This window comes from Telmatherina bonti (assembly GCF_933228915.1).
Source record: "Telmatherina bonti genome assembly, chromosome: 2".
In the NCBI taxonomy this organism is placed as follows: Eukaryota; Metazoa; Chordata; class Actinopteri; order Atheriniformes; family Telmatherinidae; genus Telmatherina; species Telmatherina bonti.
In genome coordinates, this window is record NC_136620.1 from 41,541,679 (window position 1) to 41,561,212 (window position 19,534).

The window sequence follows — 19,534 nt, forward strand, 5'->3', positions numbered from 1 at the left end:
ACTCCAGAACTTTTAAACTACGAAACTCCGGAACTTTTAAACTACGAAACTCCGGAACTTTTAAACTACAAAACTCAGGAACTTTTAAACTACGAAACTCCGGAACTTTTAAACTCCAGAACTTTTAAGCTACAAAACTCAGGAACTTTTAAACTACGAAACTCCGGAACCTTTAAACTCCGGAACTTTTAAACTACGAAACTCCGGAACTTTTAAACTACGAAACTCCGGAACTTTTAAACTACGAAACGCCGGAACTTTTAAACTCCGGAACTTTTAAACTACGAAACTCAGGAACTTTTAAACTACGAAACTCAGGAACTTTTAAACTCCGGAACTTTTAAACTACGAAACTCCGGAACTTTTAAACTACGAAACGCCGGAACTTTTAAACTCCCGAACTTTTAAACTACGAAACTCAGGAACTTTTAAACTACGAAACTCCGGAACTTTTAAACTCTGGAACTTTTAAACTACGAAACTCCGGAACTTTTAAACTACGAAACTCCGGAACTGTTAAACTCCGGAACTTTTAAACTATGAAACTCCGGAACTTTTAAACTACGAAACTCCGGAACTTTTAAACTACGAAACTCCGGAACTTTTAAACTACGAAACGCCGGAACTTTTAAACTCCGGAACTTTAAAACTACGAAACTCCGGAACTTTAAAACTACAAAACTCCGGAACTTTTAAACTCCGGAACTTTAAAACTACAAAACTCCGGAACTTTTAAACTACGAAACTCCGGAACTTCTAAACTCCAGAACTTTTAAGCTACAAAACTCCGGAACTTTTAGACTACGAAACTCCGGAACCTTTAAACTCCGGAACTTTTAAACTACGAAACTCCGGAACTTTTAAACTACGAAACGCCGGAACTTTTAAACTCCCGAACTTTTAAACTACGAAACTCAGGAACTTTTAAACTACGAAACTCCGGAACTTTTAAACTCTGGAACTTTTAAACTACGAAACTCCGGAACTTTTAAACTACGAAACTCCGGAACTGTTAAACTCCCGAACTTTTAAACTATGAAACTCCGGAACTTTTAAACTACGAAACTCCGGAACTTTTAAACTACGAAACTCCGGAACTTTTAAACTACGAAACGCCGGAACTTTTAAACTACGAAACTCCGGAACTTTTAAACTACGAAACGCCGGAACTTTTAAACTCCGGAACTTTAAAACTACGAAACTCCGGAACTTTAAAACTACAAAACTCCGGAACTTTTAAACTACGAAACTCCGGAACTTCTAAACTCCAGAACTTTTAAGCTACAAAACTCCGGAACTTTTAAACTACGAAACTCCGGAACTTCTAAACTCCAGAACTTTTAAGCTACAAAACTCCGGAACTTTTAGACTACGAAACTCCGGAACCTTTAAACTCCGGAACTTTTAAACTACGAAACACCGGAACTTTTAAACTCCGGAACCTTTAAACTCCGGAACTTTTAAACTACGTAACTCCGGAACTTTTAAACTACGAAACTCCGGAAATTTTAAACTACGAAACTCCGGAACTTTTAAACTACCGAACTTTTAAACTATGAAATTCAGGAACTTTTAAACTACGACACTCTGGAACTTTTAAACTACGAAACTCTGGAACTTTTAAACTACGAAACTCCGGAACTTTTAAACTACGAAACTCCAGAACTTTTAAACTACGAAACTCCGGAACTTTTAAACTACGAAACTCCGGAACTTTTAAACTACAAAACTCAGGAACTTTTAAACTACGAAACTCCGGAACTTTTAAACTCCAGAACTTTTAAGCTACAAAACTCAGGAACTTTTAAACTACGAAACTCCGGAACCTTTAAACTCCGGAACTTTTAAACTACGAAACTCCGGAACTTTTAAACTACGAAACTCCGGAACTTTTAAACTACGAAACGCCGGAACTTTTAAACTCCGGAACTTTTAAACTACGAAACTCAGGAACTTTTAAACTACGAAACTCCGGAACTTTTAAACTCCGGAACTTTAAAACTACGAAACTCCGGAACTTTAAAACTACAAAACTCAGGAACTTTTAAACTACGAAACTCCGGAACTTTAAAACTACGAAACACCGGAACTTTTAAACTCCGGAACTTTAAAACTACGTAACTCCGGAACTTTTAAACTACGAAACTCCGGAAATTTTAAACTACGAAACTCCGGAACTTCTAAACTCCAGAACTTTTAAGCTACAAAACTCCGGAACTTTTAGACTACGAAACTCCGGAACCTTTAAACTCCGGAACTTTTAAACTACGAAACTCCGGAACTTTTAAACTACGAAACGCCGGAACTTTTAAACTCCCGAACTTTTAAACTACGAAACTCAGGAACTTTTAAACTACGAAACTCCGGAACTTTTAAACTCTGGAACTTTTAAACTATGAAACTCCGGAACTTTTAAACTACGAAACGCCGGAACTTTTAAACTCCGGAACTTTAAAACTACGAAACTCCGGAACTTTAAAACTACAAAACTCCGGAACTTTTAAACTCCGGAACTTTAAAACTACGAAACTCCGGAACTTTTAAACTACGAAACTCCGGAACTTCTAAACTCCAGAACTTTTAAGCTACAAAACTCCGGAACTTTTAGACTACGAAACTCCGGAACCTTTAAACTCCGGAACTTTTAAACTACGAAACTCCGGAACTTTTAAACTACGAAACTCCGGAACTTTTAAACTACGAAACGCCGGAACTTTTAAACACCCGAACTTTTAAACTACGAAACTCAGGAACTTTTAAACTACGAAACTCCGGAACTTTTAAACTCTGGAACTTTTAAACTACGAAACTCCGGAACTTTTAAACTACGAAACTCCGGAACTGTTAAACTCCCGAACTTTTAAACTATGAAACTCCGGAACTTTTAAACTACGAAACTCCAGAACTTTTAAACTCCGGAACTTTTAAACTACGAAACTCCGGAACTTCTAAACTCCAGAACTTTTAAGCTACAAAACTCCGGAACTTTTAGACTACGAAACTCCGGAACCTTTAAACTCCGGAACTTTTAAACTACGAAACTCCGGAACTTTTAAACTACGAAACTCCGGAACTTTTAAACTACGAAACGCCGGAACTTTTAAACTCCCGAACTTTTAAACTACGAAACTCAGGAACTTTTAAACTACGAAACTCCGGAACTTTTAAACTACGAAACTCCGGAACTGTTAAACTCCCGAACTTTTAAACTATGAAACTCCGGAACTTTTAAACTACGAAACTCCAGAACTTTTAAACTCCGGAACTTTTAAACTACGAAACTCCGGAACTTTTAAACTCCCGAACTTTTAAACTACAAAACTCCGGAACTTTTAAACTACGAAACTCCGGAACTTTTAAACTACGAAACGCCGGAACTTTTAAACTCCCGAACTTTTAAACTACGAAACTCAGGAACTTTTAAACTACGAAACTCCGGAACTTTTGAACTCTGGAACTTTTAAACTACGAAACTCCGGAACTGTTAAACTCCCGAACTTTTAAACTATGAAACTCCGGAACTTTTAAACTACGAAACGCCGGAACTTTTAAACTCCCGAACTTTTAAACTACGAAACTCAGGAACTTTTAAACTACGAAACTCCGGAACTTTTAAACTCTGGAACTTTTAAACTACGAAACTCCGGAACTTTTAAACTACGAAACTCCGGAACTGTTAAACTCCCGAACTTTTAAACTATGAAACTCCGGAACTTTTAAACTACGAAACTCCAGAACTTTTAAACTCCGGAACTTTTAAACTACGAAACTCCGGAACTTTTAAACTCCCGAACTTTTAAACTACAAAACTCCGGAACTTTTAAACTACGAAACTCCGGAACTTTTAAACTACGAAACACCGGAACTTTTAAACTACGAAACTCCGGAACTTTTAAACTACGAAACGCCGGAACTTTTAAACTCCCGAACTTTTAAACTACGAAACTCAGGAACTTTTAAACTACGAAACTCCGGAACTTTTAAACTCTGGAACTTTTAAACTACGAAACTCCGGAACTTTTAAACTACGAAACTCCGGAACTGTTAAACTCCCGAACTTTTAAACTATGAAACTCCGGAACTTTTAAACTACGAAACTCCAGAACTTTTAAACTCCGGAACTTTTAAACTACGAAACTCCGGAACTTTTAAACTCCCGAACTTTTAAACTACGAAACTCCGGAACTTTTAAACTACGAAACACCGGAACTTTTAAACTACGAAACACCGGAACTTTTAAACTCCGGAACTTTTAAACTACAAAACTCAGGAACTTTTAAACTACGAAACTCTGGAACTTTTAAACTCCGGAACTTTTAAACTACGAAACTCCGGAACTTTTAAACTCCCGAACTTTTAAACTACGAAACTCCGGAACTTTTAAACTACGAAACACCGGAACTTTTAAACTACGAAACACCGGAACTTTTAAACTCCGGAACTTTTAAACTACAAAACTCAGGAACTTTTAAACTACGAAACTCTGGAACTTTTAAACTCCGGAACTTTTAAACTACAAAACTCCGGAGCTTTTAAACTACAAAACTCCAGAACTTTTAAACTCCGGAACTTTTAAACTACGAAACTCCGGAAAATTTAAACTCCCGAACTTTTAAACTACGAAACTCTGGAACTTTAAAACTACGAAACTCCGGAACTTTTAAACTACGAAACTCCGGAACTTTTAAACTACGAAACTCCGGAACTTTTAAACTACGAAACTTTTAAACTACGAAACTCCGGAACTTTTAAACGCCCGAACTTTTAAACTACGAAACTCCGGAACTTTTAAACTACGAAACTTTTAAACTACAAAACTCCGGAACTTTTAAACTACGAAACTCCGGAACTTTCCTCCATGTGATGTTATCTGAGCCACAGGAGATGACCTAGCAGCCACCAGGAGCTCCAGGCTGATGGTGTTGCAGGAAGATGTGTGTTACCTACGATTTTAGCCATCATGAATATGGCCCGAGGGCTTCGAATGAAGGTTAAGTCCATCTTGGTGGTGACGTCAGCGGCGAGCCCGCGAAGGCTACTGCCCCCCGGCTGGGTGCTCTGGGGGGGGCTGGTCTCCGTGGTAACCTTGGATGGGAAGTCAGCCATGATTGGAGGCTTTTCTCAGAAACAGCGAACTCCTGAAGTCAGACTTGGATTGGAAGCGTTTGATGGGAATCTTTCTTCAGGTGTTTTTATCATCAGACACACCTGGATGAACCAAAACTACCGACAGGCGAAGCAAAACAACAAGTAAACAAATTAACAGTTTTAGAGAAACCTCTGTCTGTCGGTCCTCTCACCTGCACCAACAGGTGTGTAATGGTGGTGGAATGGCATTACACACACACACACACACACACACACACACAAGCTGTTTCATCGTTTTCTGCCTCCTTGATCTCTGCAGCACCACCCATATGTCTCCGAGAGGCTTCCCACCTGGGTGACTCATTAATGTTTAACAGCCAGAAGACACACACACACACACACACGCACACACACACACACACACACGCACACACACACACACACACACACACACACACACACACACACACACACACCCCTGAGTGACTGTCGCCCTCTGGGTGTGGATGGCCTCCGTCCCTCAGTCATATCTTTAAGAGGTGGAAAACAACCTCATTAAATTTAATAAATAACTTATTTCCAGTAGATTTTTAACTTGGAAGTAAAATAAAAATGAACTGAATTTAACCAGTAGGTTTTACGTTTAAGGTTTCATGAATGAATTAAATCTGAAATATGATAAAATGACAAAAATAAAAAGAATAAATAACTGCATCATCTGAAGTTTTTCAAGCCGCAGTGATCAGTGACAGATAAATTAGATTTATTTAAAACCTCTTTCTGTTGGTATTTAACCATTTTACTAAAACTACTGTTTTGTTTTAATGATCTTATTATAAACACAAACAAAATAAAAACCCAAGAAAAACATTAATGGAGAAATATTTCCTTAATATTATTCAAGTGTAAAGATGGAAAAAGAAGTCGTGACAAGCATTGAAACTGTTGGATACGAGAGACAGCAACATTTAAATTATTATTAATAATAATAATAATAATAATAATAATAATAACAATAATAATAATAATAATAATACCTAATAAGCTGTTGCATGCACGAACCCGGAGCCAGCAGATTTAGATATTTCATTCTCAGAGAATAAAAACACAACAGTTATTATAGGGAAGCGATTAGAAACTAATAGAAACAGACACAGAAGACACACAATGAAACGGCTCTAATCTCATTTTTTCCCATTTAAACTCGACTCAGACTGTAAATATGAAGCAATCCGAGCTTTAATAACATTCAGTAACTGTTTTTTTTAGTTCTAATGACCAACGTTCATCTCAAAAAGAAGAAAAATGGTGACTTCAATCATACTTTATTTATTTCAGATCATAATAAAGTCAGAGAAGTTCTATAAACATGTTTTGCCTTCATTTAAATATTTCATCAATCTGACTTCAACATCAGATGAAAACATTATCATAAAAACATCCCAGATAAAGACATATTAAGATGAATCCAACACAAGTTTCGCGGCAGCAGAATATTTTACCAAAACTAAATTCTAAATTGTCTTTCATTAAAAAATAATAAGAAAAAAACATTAGTTTGATGACAGGCTGAGATGGTTGCTTCGATGGTTGCCGGGGTAACAGCTTTATTATTCTAACATTTTTATTTTTCCTATAAATGATAAATAAATATGTTTTCTAAGGTAACATGGTTTTTTTGGTGCAATAAAGATGAAAAACTTGAGCTCTGCATCCGTCTGGCAGACGTCTCAGGGGTAAAACTTACTGTTGCTTATCTTCTTCTCTTTTGCCCTGGAGAGAAATAAAAACACAGAAATAATAATTAAAAACAGATTCAATTTAAATTAGCTTTAACGCCTGAATTTCCTAAAAATTGATCAAATATATGATATAATATATGATATTATTTAAGATGACATACAATACTAAAAATAAATGAATAAATATCCACAAATAATACAGGAATAAATAGATAAGTACAAAGGACTGAAATAAATCAAATAAATCAACTAAACATAAAGAAAATACATTTTAAAAAAGGTCAGAAATTCTGATGATTATTTTTTCCAAGTTCAAAAGAATTAAGTTGTATTTTATTATTATATCATATCATGTTTATAACGACATTAAAATGTGTGAATTATTCATCTGTAATGCAGCAAGTTGATAGTTTTATTTTCATGTTCTACGTCATGGGTACGTTATGCTGTCACATGACCTGCCGTGTCATACATGTTAAGCATGACGCAGGAGCCTGATCCAGGAAGGAGCTTCTGAGTCTCTTTTAAAACAGTGGTTAACAGACTGGAACTCTGGTTAACAGACTGAAACTCTGGTTAACTGACTCTGAAAGTCTGGTTAACTGACTGAAACTCTGATTAACTGACTCTGAAACTCTGGTTAACTGACTCTAAAACTGGTTAACTGACTGAAACTCTGGTTAACTGGCTCTGAAAGTCTGGTTAATGGACTGAAACTCTGGTTAACTGACTAAAACTGGTTAACTGACTGAAACTCTGGTTAACTGACTCTAAAACTGGTTAGCTGACTGAAACTCTGGTTAACTGACTTTGAAAGTCTGGTTAACTGACTGAAACTTTGGTTAACTGACAATGAAACTGTGGTTAACTGACTGAAACTCTGGTTGACTGACAATAAAACTCTGGTTAACTGACTGAAAGTGGTTAACTGACTTTAAAACTGGTTAACTGACTGAAACTCTGGTTAACTAACTGAAACGCTGGTTAACTGACTCTAAAACTGGTTAACTGACTGAAACTCTGGTTAACTGACTCTGAAAGTCTGGTTAACTGACGGAAACTCTGGTTAACTGACAATGAAACTCTGGTTAACTGACTGAAACTCTGGTTAACTGACTCTGAAAGTCTGGTTAACTGACTGAAACTCTGGTTAACTGACAATGAAACTCTGGTTACGGACTGAAACTCTGGTTAACTGACTCTGAAAGTCTGGTTAACTGACTGAAACTCTGGTTAACTAACTGAAACGCTGGTTAACTGACTCTAAAACTGGTTAACTGACTGAAACTCTGGTTAACTGACTCTGAAAGTCTGGTTAACTGACGGAAACTCTGGTTAACTGACAATGAAACTCTGGTTAACTGACTGAAACTCTGGTTAACTGACTGAAAGTCTGGTTAACTGACTGAAACTCTGGTTAACTGACAATGAAACTCTGGTTACGGACTGAAACTCTGGTTAACTGACTCTGAAAGTCTGGTTAACTGACTGAAACTATGGTTAACTGACTCTAAAACTGGTTAACTGACTGTAACTCTGGTTACTGACTAAACCTCTGGTTAACTGACTCTGAAAGTCTGGTTAACAGACTGAAACTCTGGTTAACTGACTCTAAAACTGGTCAACTGACGGAAACTCCGGTTAACTGACAATGAAACTCTGGTTAACAGACTGAAACTGACAATGAAAATCTGGTTAATTGACTGAAACTCTGGTTAACTTACTCTGGTTAACTGACTGAAACTATGGTTAACTGACTGAAACTATGGTTAACTGACTCCAAAACTAGTTAATTCTGATTTTTTTTTTTCCACGTTCAAAAGAATTAAGTTGAATTTTATTATTATATCTTATCATGTTTATAACGACATTAAAATGTGTGAATTATTTACATGACCTGCCGTGTCATACATGTTAAGCATGACGCAGGAGCCTGATCCAGGAGGGAGGTTCTGAGTCTCTTTTAAAACAGTGGTTAACAGACTGAAACTCTGGTTAACTGATAATGAAACTCTGGTTAACTGACTCTGAAAGTCTGGTTAACTGACTGAAACTCTGGTTAACTAACTGAAACGCTGGTAAACTGACAATGAAACTCTGGTTAACTGACTCTGAAAGTCTGGTTAACTGACTCTAAAACTGGTTAACTGACTGAAACTCTGGTTAACTGACTCTGAAGGTCTGGTTAACTGACTGAAACTCTGGTTAACTGACAATGAAACTCTGGTTACGGACTGAAACTCTGGTTAACTGACTGAAACTCTGGTTAACTGACTGAAACTATGGTTAACTGACTCTAAAACTGGTTAACTGACTGGAACTCTGGTTACTGACTAAACCTCTGGTTAACTGACTCTGAAAGTCTGGTTAACAGACTGAAACTCTGGTTAACTGACTCTAAAACTGGTCAACTGACGGAAATTCTGGTTAACAGACAAACTCTGGTTAACTGACTCTAAAACTGGTTAACTGACGGAAACACTGGTTAACTGACAATGAAACTCTGGTTAACTGACTCTAAAACTCTGGTTAACTGACAATGAAACTCTGGTTAACTGACAATGAAACTCTGGTTAACTGACTCTGAAACTCTGGTTAACTGACTCAAAGTCTGGTTAACTGACTGCAACTCTGGTAAACTGACAATGAAACTCTGGTTAACTGACTGAAACTATGGTTAACAGACTGAAACTATGGTTAACTGACTGAAACTATGGTTAACTGACTCTAAAACTGGTTAACTGACGGAAACACTGGTTAACTGACAATGAAACTCTGGTTAACTGACAATGAAACTCTGGTTAACTGACTCTGAAACTCTGGTTAACTGACAATGAAACTCTGGTTAACTGACAATGAAACTCTGGTTAACTGACTCTGAAACTGGTTAACAGACTGAAACTCTGGTTAACTGACTCTGAAAGTCTGGTTAACTGACTGCAACTCTGGTAAACTGACAATGAAACTCTGGTTAACTGACTGAAACTCTGGATAACTGATAATGAAACTCTGGTTAACTGACTCTGAAAGTCTGGTTAACTGACTGAAACTCTGGTTAACTGACTCTGAAACTCTGGTTAACTGACTCTAAAACTGGTTAACTGACAATGAAACTCTGGTTAACTGACTCTGAAACTCTGGTTAACTGACTCTGAAACTCTGGTTAACTGACTGAAACTCTGGTTAACGGACTCTGAAAGTCTGGTTAACTGACTGAAACTCTGGTTAACTGACAATGAAACTCTGGTTACTGACTGAAACTCTGGTTAACTGACTGAAACTCTGGTTAACTAACTGAAACGCTGGTAAACTGACAATGAAACTCTGGTTAACTGACTTAAACTATGGTTAACTGTCTCCAAGACTAGTTAATTCTGATTTTTTTTTTTCCAAGTTCAAAATAATTAAGTTGAATTTTATTATTATATCTTATCATGTTTATAACGACATTAAAATGTGTGAATTATTCATCTGTAATGCAGCAAGTTGATAGTTTTTATTTCATGTTCTGCGTCTTGGGTACGTTATGCTGTCACATGACCTGCCGTGTCATACATGTTAAGCATGACGCAGGAGCCTGATCCAGGAGGGAGGTTCTGAGTCTCTTTTAAAACAGTGGTTAACAGACTGAAACTCTGGTTAACTGATAATGAAACTCTGGTTAACTGACTCTGAAAGTCTGGTTAACTGACTGAAACTCTGGTTAACTAACTGAAACGCTGGTAAACTGACAATGAAACTCTGGTTAACTGACTCTGAAAGTCTGGTTAACTGACTCTAAAACTGGTTAACTGACTGAAACTCTGGTTAACTGACTCTGAAGGTCTGGTTAACTGACTGAAACTCTGGTTAACTGACTGAAACTCTGGTTAACTGACAATGAAACTCTGGTTACGGACTGAAACTCTGGTTAACTGACTGAAACTCTGGTTAACTGACTCTGAAAGTCTGGTTAACTGACTGAAACTATGGTTAACTGACTCTAAAACTGGTTAACTGACTGGAACTCTGGTTACTGACTAAACCTCTGGTTAACTGACTCTGAAAGTCTGGTTAACAGACTGAAACTCTGGTTAACTGACTCTAAAACTGGTCAACTGACGGAAACTCTGGTTAACAGACAAACTCTGGTTAACTGACTAAAACTGGTTAACTGACGGAAACACTGGTTAACTGACAATGAAACTCTGGTTAACTGACTTTGAAACTCTGGTTAACTGACTGAAACTCTGGTTAACTGACAATGAAACTCTGGTTAACTGACTGAAACTCTGGTTAACTGACAATGAAACTCTGGTTAACTGACTCTGAAACTCTGGTTAACAGACTGAAACTCTGGTTAACTGACTCTGAAAGTCTGGTTAACTGACTGCAACTCTGGTAAACTGACAATGAAACTCTGGTTAACTGACTCTGAAACTCTGGTTAACTGACAATGAAACTCTGGTTAACTGACTCTGAAACTCTGGTTAACTGACAATGAAACTCTGGTTAACTGACTCTGAAAGTCTGGTTAACTGACTGCAACTCTGGTAAACTGACAATGAAACTCTGGTTAACTGACTGAAACTCTGGTTAACAGACAAACTCTGGATAACTGATAATGAAACTCTGGTTAACTGACTCTGAAAGTCTGGTTAACTGACTGAAACTCTGGTTAACTGACTCTGAAACTCTGGTTACTGACTGAAACTCTGGTTAACTGACTGAAACTCTGGTTAACAGACTCTGAAAGTCTGGTTAACTGACTGAAACTCTGGTTAACTGACAATGAAACTCTGGTTACTGACTGAAACTCTGGTTAACTGACTGAAACTCTGGTTAACTAACTGAAACGCTGGTAAACTGACAATGAAACTCTGGTTAACTGACTCTGAAAGTCTGGTTAACTGACTGAAACTCTGGTTAACTGACTGAAACTCTAGTTAACTGACTCTAAAACTGGTTAACTGACTGAAACTCTGGTTAACTGACTCTGAAAGTCTGGTTAACTGACTGCAACTCTGGTTACGGACTGAAACTCTGGTTAACTGACTGAAACTCTGGTAAACTGACAATGAAACTCTGGTTAACTGACTGAAACTCTGGTTAACTGACAATGAAACTCTGGTTAAGGGACGCTGAAAGTCTGGTTAACTGACTGAAAGTCTGGTTAACTGAATTTAAAAATGGTTAACTGACTGAAACTGGTTACTGACTAAACCTCTGGTTAACTGACTCTGAAAGTCTGGTTAACATGCTGAAACTCTGGTTACTGACTAAATCTCTAGGTAACTGACTGAAAGTCTGGTTAACTGACTCTGAAAGTCTGGTTAACAGACTGAAACTCTGGTTAACTGACTCTGAAAGTCTGGTTAACTGACTGAAACTCTGGTTAACTGACTTTGAAAGTCTGGTTAACTGACTGAAACTCTGGTTACCTGACTCTGAAACTCTGGTTAACTGACTCTAAAACTGGTTAACTGACTGAAACTCTGGTTAACTGGCTCTGAAAGTCTGGTTAATGGACTGAAACTCTGGTTACTGACTGAAACTCTGGTTAACTGACTGAAAGTCTGGTTAACTGACTCTAAAACTGGTTAACTGACTGAAACTATGGTTAACTGACTTTAAAACTGGTTAACTGACTGAAACTCTGGTTAACTAACTGAAACGCTGGTTAACTGACTCCAAAACTGGTTAACTGACGGAAACTCTGGTTAACTGACAATGAAACTCTGGTTAACTGACTTTGAAAGTCTGGTTAACTGACTGAAACTCTGGTTAACTGACTCTGAAAGTCTGGTTAACTGACTGAAACTCTAGTTAACTGACTCTAAACTGGTTAACTGACTGAAACTGTGGTTAACTGACTCTGAAAGTCTGGTTAACTGACTGAAACTCTGGTTAACTGACTCTGAAACTCTGGTTAACTGACAATGAAACTGGTTAACGGACGCTGAAAGTCTGGTTAACTGACTCTGAAAGTCTGGTTAACTGAATTTAAAAATGGTTAACTGACTGAAACTGGTTACTGACTAAACCTCTGGTTAACTGACTCTGAAAGTCTGGTTAACATGCTGAAACTCTGGTTACTGACTAAATCTCTAGGTAACTGACTGAAAGTCTGGTTAACTGACTCTGAAAGTCTGGTTAACAGACTGAAACTCTGGTTAACTGACTCTGAAAATCTGGTTAACTGACTGAAACTCTGGTTAACTGACTTTGAAAGTCTGGTTAACTGACTGAAACTCTGGTTAACTGACTCTGAAAGTCTGGTTAACTGACTGAAACTCTAGTTAACTGACTCTAAACTGGTTAACTGACTGAAACTGTGGTTAACTGACTCTGAAAGTCTGGTTAACTGACTGAAACTCTGGTTAACTGACTGAAACTCTGGTTAACTGACAATGAAACTGGTTAACGGACGCTGAAAGTCTGGTTAACTGACTCTGAAAGTCTGGTTAACTGAATTTAAAAATGGTTAACTGACTGAAACTGGTTACTGACTAAACCTCTGGTTAACTGACTCTGAAAGTCTGGTTAACATGCTGAAACTCTGGTTACTGACTAAATCTCTAGGTAACTGACTGAAAGTCTGGTTAACTGACTCTGAAAGTCTGGTTAACTGACTGAAACTCTGGTTAACTGACTCTGAAAGTCTGGTTAACTGACTGAAACTCTGGTTAACTGACTTTGAAAGTCTGGTTAACTGACTGAAACTCTGGTTAACTGACTGAAACTCTGGTTAACTGACTCTAAAACTGGTTAACTGACTGAAACTCTGGTTAACTGGCTCTGAAAGTCTGGTTAATGGACTGAAACTCTGGTTAACTGGCTCTGAAAGTCTGGTTAATGGACTGAAACTCTGGTTACTGACTGAAACTCTGGTTAACTGACTGAAAGTCTGGTTAACTGACTCTAAAACTGGTTAACTGACTGAAACTATGGTTAACTGACTTTAAAACTGGTTAACTGACTGAAACTCTGGTTAACTAACTGAAACGCTGGTTAACTGACTCCAAAACTGGTTAACTGACTGAAAGTCTGGTTAACTGACGGAAACTCTGGTTAACTGACAATGAAACTCTGGTTAACTGACTTTGAAAGTCTGGTTAACTGACTCTGAAAGTCTGGTTAACTGACTGAAACTCTAGTTAACTGACTCTAAACTGGTTAACTGACTGAAACTGTGGTTAACTGACTCTGAAAGTCTGGTTAAGTGACTGAAACTCTGGTTAACTGACTCTGAAAGTCTAGTTAACTGACTGAAACTCTGGTTAACTGACTGAAAGTCTGGTTAACTTACTCTGAAAGTCTGGTTAACTGACTCTGAAAGTCTGGTTAACAGACTGAAACTCTGGTTAACTGACTCTGAAAGTCTGGTTAACTGACTGAAATTCTGGTTAACTGACTTTGAAAGTCTGGTTAACTGACTGAAACTCTGGTTAACTGACTGAAAGTCTGGTTAACTGACTGAAACTCTAGTTAACTGACTCTAAACTGGTTAACTGACTGAAACTCTGGTTAACTGACTCTGAAAGTCTGGTTAACTGACTGAAACTCTGGTTAACTGACTCTGAAAGTCTGGTTAACTGACTGAAACTCTGGTTAACTGACTAAACCTCTGGTTAACTGACTCTGAAAGTCTGGTTAACAGAATTAAACTCTGGTCACTGACTGAAACTCTGGTTAACTGACTGAAACTCTGGTTAACTGACTCTGAAAGTCTGGTTAACTGACTGAAACTATGGTTAACTGACTAAAACTGGTTGACTGACTGAAATTCTGGTTACTGACTAAACTTCTGGTTAACTGACAATGAAAGTCTGGTTAACAGACTGAAACTCTGGTTACTGACTAAAACTCTGGTTAACAGAAATAAACTCTGGTTAACTGACTCTGAAAGTCTGGTTACTGATTCAAACTGGTTAGTTGACTGAAACTCTAGTTAACTGACAATGAAACTCTGGTTACTGACTGAAAGTCTGGTTAACTGACTCTGAAAGTCTTGTTAACTGACTGAAACTCTGGTTAACAGACTGAAACTCTGGTTAACAGACTGAAACTCTGGTTATCTGACTCTGAAACTCTAGTTAACTGACAATGAAACTCTGGTTACTGACTGAAACTCTGGTTATCTGACTCTGAAACTCTGGTTAACGGACTCTGAAAGTCTGGTTAACATTGGGCCAGCCAGAACTTCATCGTTTTTTATTTGATTTTAGGTTTAGACTTGATGAATAAGTTGACCTGAAAGGCGCTATCTGATCAGGCTAGTGAAGCTAACTGAAGCTAATCAGGTTGGACCAGCCTCCCAAATCCCAATTAATGGAGAACTTAAATAATAGAAGTAAAAATCTAAATTAAATGTGGTACAAGAAGGCATGAAAAAACATTTTGTCACATTAAAAGCAAAGTCAAGATGTTTTTAAATGCAAGTGTAAAATAAAAATGACATGAAGACAATGAAAGTTGATTAAAAAATGAATGCCATGCCTTTTCTCGCTGGACTCTCTGGTGAGGTGGTTATGTTGGCGAGGCGGGGTGGACCGCTGAATGTTGGCATGCGTGTCGTACAGGAAGGGCTCGCTCTGCTCGACCTGCTTCTTCCTCAGTTGGCTGGATGAGGAGTAGAGTTCTTCCTCTGCTCTCTGGAAAACAGTCACACAAACGTCTCCATGCTGATGTGAACGCTGACAGGAACTCAGACATGCTCAGATCACACTTGCTTACCCCTGCCTGCTGCACATTGATGTAGACCAGCAGCGAGGCCAGCTCCAGGTTCTCGCTGTAGCCGTTCTTCAGGGGAACAGAGCGGTAACCTAACAAGACCAGAAGAACCAGTCACATCTCACTGCACACGGAAAGGACCGGAGATTTTTATTACAGTAATAAATCTACAATCACAGATAAAATGTGATGAAATAAACCATCTATATTAGCAGCTAATGCTAAGACCATGGGCTCCGAACTCTGAGCTTTCTGTAGCTAAGAGCTAACCGAGCTAACCCGGATATAACAGGAGCTAACCAGCTAACGGAGGTAAGCGGGCTAAAGCTAAGTCATGTTGTTAACCGGCTAAAAACCGCGGTTGTTCTACGTTCTTCTGACATAAAGCAGGAGATCCGGTACCTGTCAATCAAAAGGACACGCCCCTAAATATGCAGAACTTCGAGATTAAATTACTTTTAAACGGGCAAGTTAGAAAAAAATTCACTCCCCCCACAGTTGTCATGAAGATAAACTTGACCTATTAAACCTAAAATGGATTTTTGTACCAGGCTGTAAACATGTTTATTTCTGTTGTAAACATGTTTATTCCTGCTGTAAACATGTTTATTCCTGCTGTAAACATGTTTATTTCAGCTGTAAACATGTTTATTCCTGCTGTAAACATGTTTATTTCAGCTGTAAACATGTTTATTCCTGCTGTAAACGTGTTTATTTCTGCTGTAAACGTGTTTATTTCTGCTGTAAACATGTTTATTCCTGCTGTAAACATGTTTATTTCAGCTGTAAACATGTTTATTCCTGCTGTAAACATGTTTATTTCTGCTGTAAACATGTTTATTCCTGCTGTAAATGTGTTTATTTCTGCTGTAAACATGTTTATTCCTGCTGTAAACATGTTTATTCCTGCTGTAAACATGTTTATTTCAGCTGTAAACATGTTTATTCCTGCTGTAAACATGTTTATTTCTGCTGTAAACATGTTTATTTCTGCTGTAAACATGTTTATTTCAGCTGTAAACATGTTTATTCCTGCTGTAAACATGTTTATTTCAGCTGTAAACATGTTTATTCCTGCTGTAAACGTGTTTATTTCTGCTGTAAACATGTTTATTCCTGCTGTAAACGTGTTTATTTCTGCTGTAAACATGTTTATTCCTGCTGTAAACATGTTTATTCCTGCTGTAAACATGTTTATTTCAGCTGTAAACATGTTTATTCCTGCTGTAAACATGTTTATTTCTGCTGTAAACATGTTTATTTCTGCTGTAAACATGTTTATTCCTGCTGTAAACATGTTTATTTCTGCTGTAAACATGTTTATTTCTGCTGTAAACATGTTTATTCCTGCTGTAAACATGTTTATTTCTGCTGTAAACATGTTTATTCCTACTGTAAACGTGTTTATTTCTGCTGTAAACATGTTTATTCCTGCTGTAAACGTGTTTATTTCTGCTGTAAACATGTTTGTTTCTGCTGTAAACATGTTTATTCCTGCTGTGAAGTTGGTCTTTTTAACATGGGAGATTTGCTCTGTTTTGCAGCCTCTAGTGGATGAAGGGGGAACTGCAGTTTTATGCACTTCCACATGGGCTTCACTTTTAGCCGCCGGAGGCTCCGTCCATCTTTCCATCTGGCAAATGTACAACGATCTTTGGAATATGGTATTTCAGAAGTCCATATAGACTTGTCAGCATATTACAGTAATCTGATTACTCCCAGAAATCTGATGTAGATGCTAATGTAAACCGACTTCATGTTTTATAAAATAGTTATCTAAGAATGTCTCATTTCCAAGGAAATCTGGTGTTACATAAAGATTTGAAAATGAACTGATATCGGCTGGATTGAGGATATTAGTGAAACTGAGCCTTACGTTTGTTACGTTCTCTGACTTGGTTCTCTCCACTGTATAAAGTAAAACCAGCGAGTGTGAGACATTCAGGTGATTTACAGGAAGTTGTGCATGTTGTATCTCATCCTAGGACATGTTCACGCAGCCTTTTTATTAGAATCCAGTCGTTTGGTCGGAAAGTCGCTGTGTTTGGGGGATTGTGTGAACGTGCAAATTAATTCTGATTTGGATCAAAGAAACAGACTCAGTCCTCCTGCAAATACAGATCTCGGTTTGTTCCAAACAGAAGCATGCTGCACCCATCGACTGAACCAGATCCCCAATCGGACCGAATCCAGCGGACTATCCTGGTCCGAACGTTGCCTCAGTAAAAGCGAAGCTATAAGAAAGTCGCAAAGCTCTGCAGCGTTACTGCATCGTCGTCACATGAACATCAGCTCTGTGTCTGGGTGTGTTGTTACCTGAGCGGAGGCCTTTAACAGGAAACGTGGCCTGAGCCAGGAAGTTGGGGTCTGAAAACATGTCCTCTTCATTGACCACAAAGCGAAGGAAGGTGAGTTCCGGCTCATATATGTTAAACTCTGCAGGCTCTGTGGGGGCTTTCCACGTGGGATTCAGACCGTTGTCTCCTGCAGCCGGCAGACATATGAAGACACGTGGTAGAAGAGCCAAAGTGTCACCATGAATCAGCTTCATTTTATTCATTACAACATTTAATCTATTTTATTACATCATCATGTAAAGATGATCTATTTTATAATGAACAGGTCTGTGTGCATTTTGGGGGGGGTTTCGACGTGCAGATGAAGTTAAGTGAACGTCATAAAAAATTAGCAAATCCTACATGACACAAGTTTCTGATGAGCTAAACTGAAGCTCGTGGATAGTTCCCGCAGTGGCCATTTTGGCAGCATCATGCGTGTCATCCCTACGGAAAATACAGCTATCAAACTCTGAGCTGCCTGCAGCTAAGAGCTAACCAAGCTAACCCAGAGATAACGCTCAGTCCTGCTGTTAACGGTGAAAAAGCCGCAGCTTTGCCACACCTCGGACATCAGATACCTGTCAATCAAAAACACACCTGTAATTATGCAGAATTTTTAGATTAAATGACGTCTAAACATAAGAGTTATAAACAATTTACCACCTCACCGTTGTCATGAAGGTAAACCTGTCTTTATAAACCTAAAATGTGTTTTAGTAGAAGGCTGAAAACGTTTATTTCTGCTGTAAAGTTAGTCTTTTTTTAAATTTATATTTAATTATACATAAATAAATGAAAGAAGTTGGTCTTTCTAACATCTGACACCCTTTTGGAGCCCCTAGTGGTCAAGGGAGGAAATGCAGTTTTTGGCTTCACTTTTAATCGCCGGAATAATATTTGCTGCTCGGCAAACATGGCGCTATAAAAAGAAGATGAATCAATGCTGCAGGTGTTCAGAAAAAAGTGTAAAGATAAAAGTAATGGTTGATCTCGGTGAAAAGATGTTTTTGTTCCAGCTGCTGAGCAGAAGTTTCCTGTCAGGCGCTAGACGTTCACGTTAAATCTTCATTAAGCTCTGGCTAGGCACTGGGAGCTAACTCAGCTGCTTCTGATCTCCTTACGATAGACGATGGTCTTGAACTTTTCCTCCGTGTGTCCACACAACTCAATCTCCACAAACGGGCTGGCGATGCTGCGTCCAGGTTTAGGGAGGTGTCTGGCAGCAATCACCTGCAGAGAACAAACAGCGGGTTCTTCATCATCATCACTGCAAAATACTAAACATCAAACATAAATAATGAAAAGTTAAATAAAAAGGTCCAATCTCACGCTGATCATATGTAGATGTGCGCGTGTGTAGACGTGCACACGTGTGGGACTCACTCTGACTTTAATGCTGTACTTGATCTTCTTCTTCTCCTGCGGATCGTAGCTGTCGGCGCGCATCAGTTCTGGCTGCAACACGTAGCCCGTTCCCCCGTTCAGACTGAAGAGGGCGCTGTTCAGCTGGGTGTACTTATCTGGGTGGAAACAAGCATCATCTGAGCTGCTGCTCCACAGAACAAACTCAGTTTTACTGCCAGGCAGCCAGTTTAGACTTTTTTACATTTTAATTCCACTTTCTTTGTGCAAACATCACAGTATTTACTTGAT

At 38.3% G+C, this 19,534-nt stretch overlaps 2 protein-coding genes across 2 annotated transcripts in view; both read right to left on the reverse strand.

The window, feature by feature from the left end:
* LOC306769691 (plasmolipin-like) overlaps positions 1 to 5,106 on the reverse strand; it is a gene marked incomplete at both ends in the record, with an annotated part of 202,426 nt that extends 197,320 nt beyond the window's left edge. The window contains one exon of the mRNA XM_079258381.1: positions 4,948 to 5,106. Coding sequence (XP_079114507.1) covers positions 4,948 to 5,106 — 159 coding nt within the window. The remainder of the gene's footprint in view (positions 1 to 4,947) is intronic.
* Positions 5,107 to 6,818: 1,712 nt separating this feature from the next.
* plcg2 (phospholipase C, gamma 2) overlaps positions 6,819 to 19,534 on the reverse strand; it is a gene marked incomplete at its 3' end in the record, with an annotated part of 85,825 nt that continues 73,109 nt past the window's right edge. The window contains exons 40-45 of the mRNA XM_079258394.1: positions 19,265 to 19,401; positions 19,003 to 19,111; positions 17,859 to 18,026; positions 15,546 to 15,634; positions 15,309 to 15,463; positions 6,819 to 6,861 (exon numbers count right to left, since the gene is read on the reverse strand). Coding sequence (XP_079114520.1) covers positions 6,819 to 6,861; positions 15,309 to 15,463; positions 15,546 to 15,634; positions 17,859 to 18,026; positions 19,003 to 19,111; positions 19,265 to 19,401 — 701 coding nt within the window. The remainder of the gene's footprint in view (positions 6,862 to 15,308; positions 15,464 to 15,545; positions 15,635 to 17,858; positions 18,027 to 19,002; positions 19,112 to 19,264; positions 19,402 to 19,534) is intronic.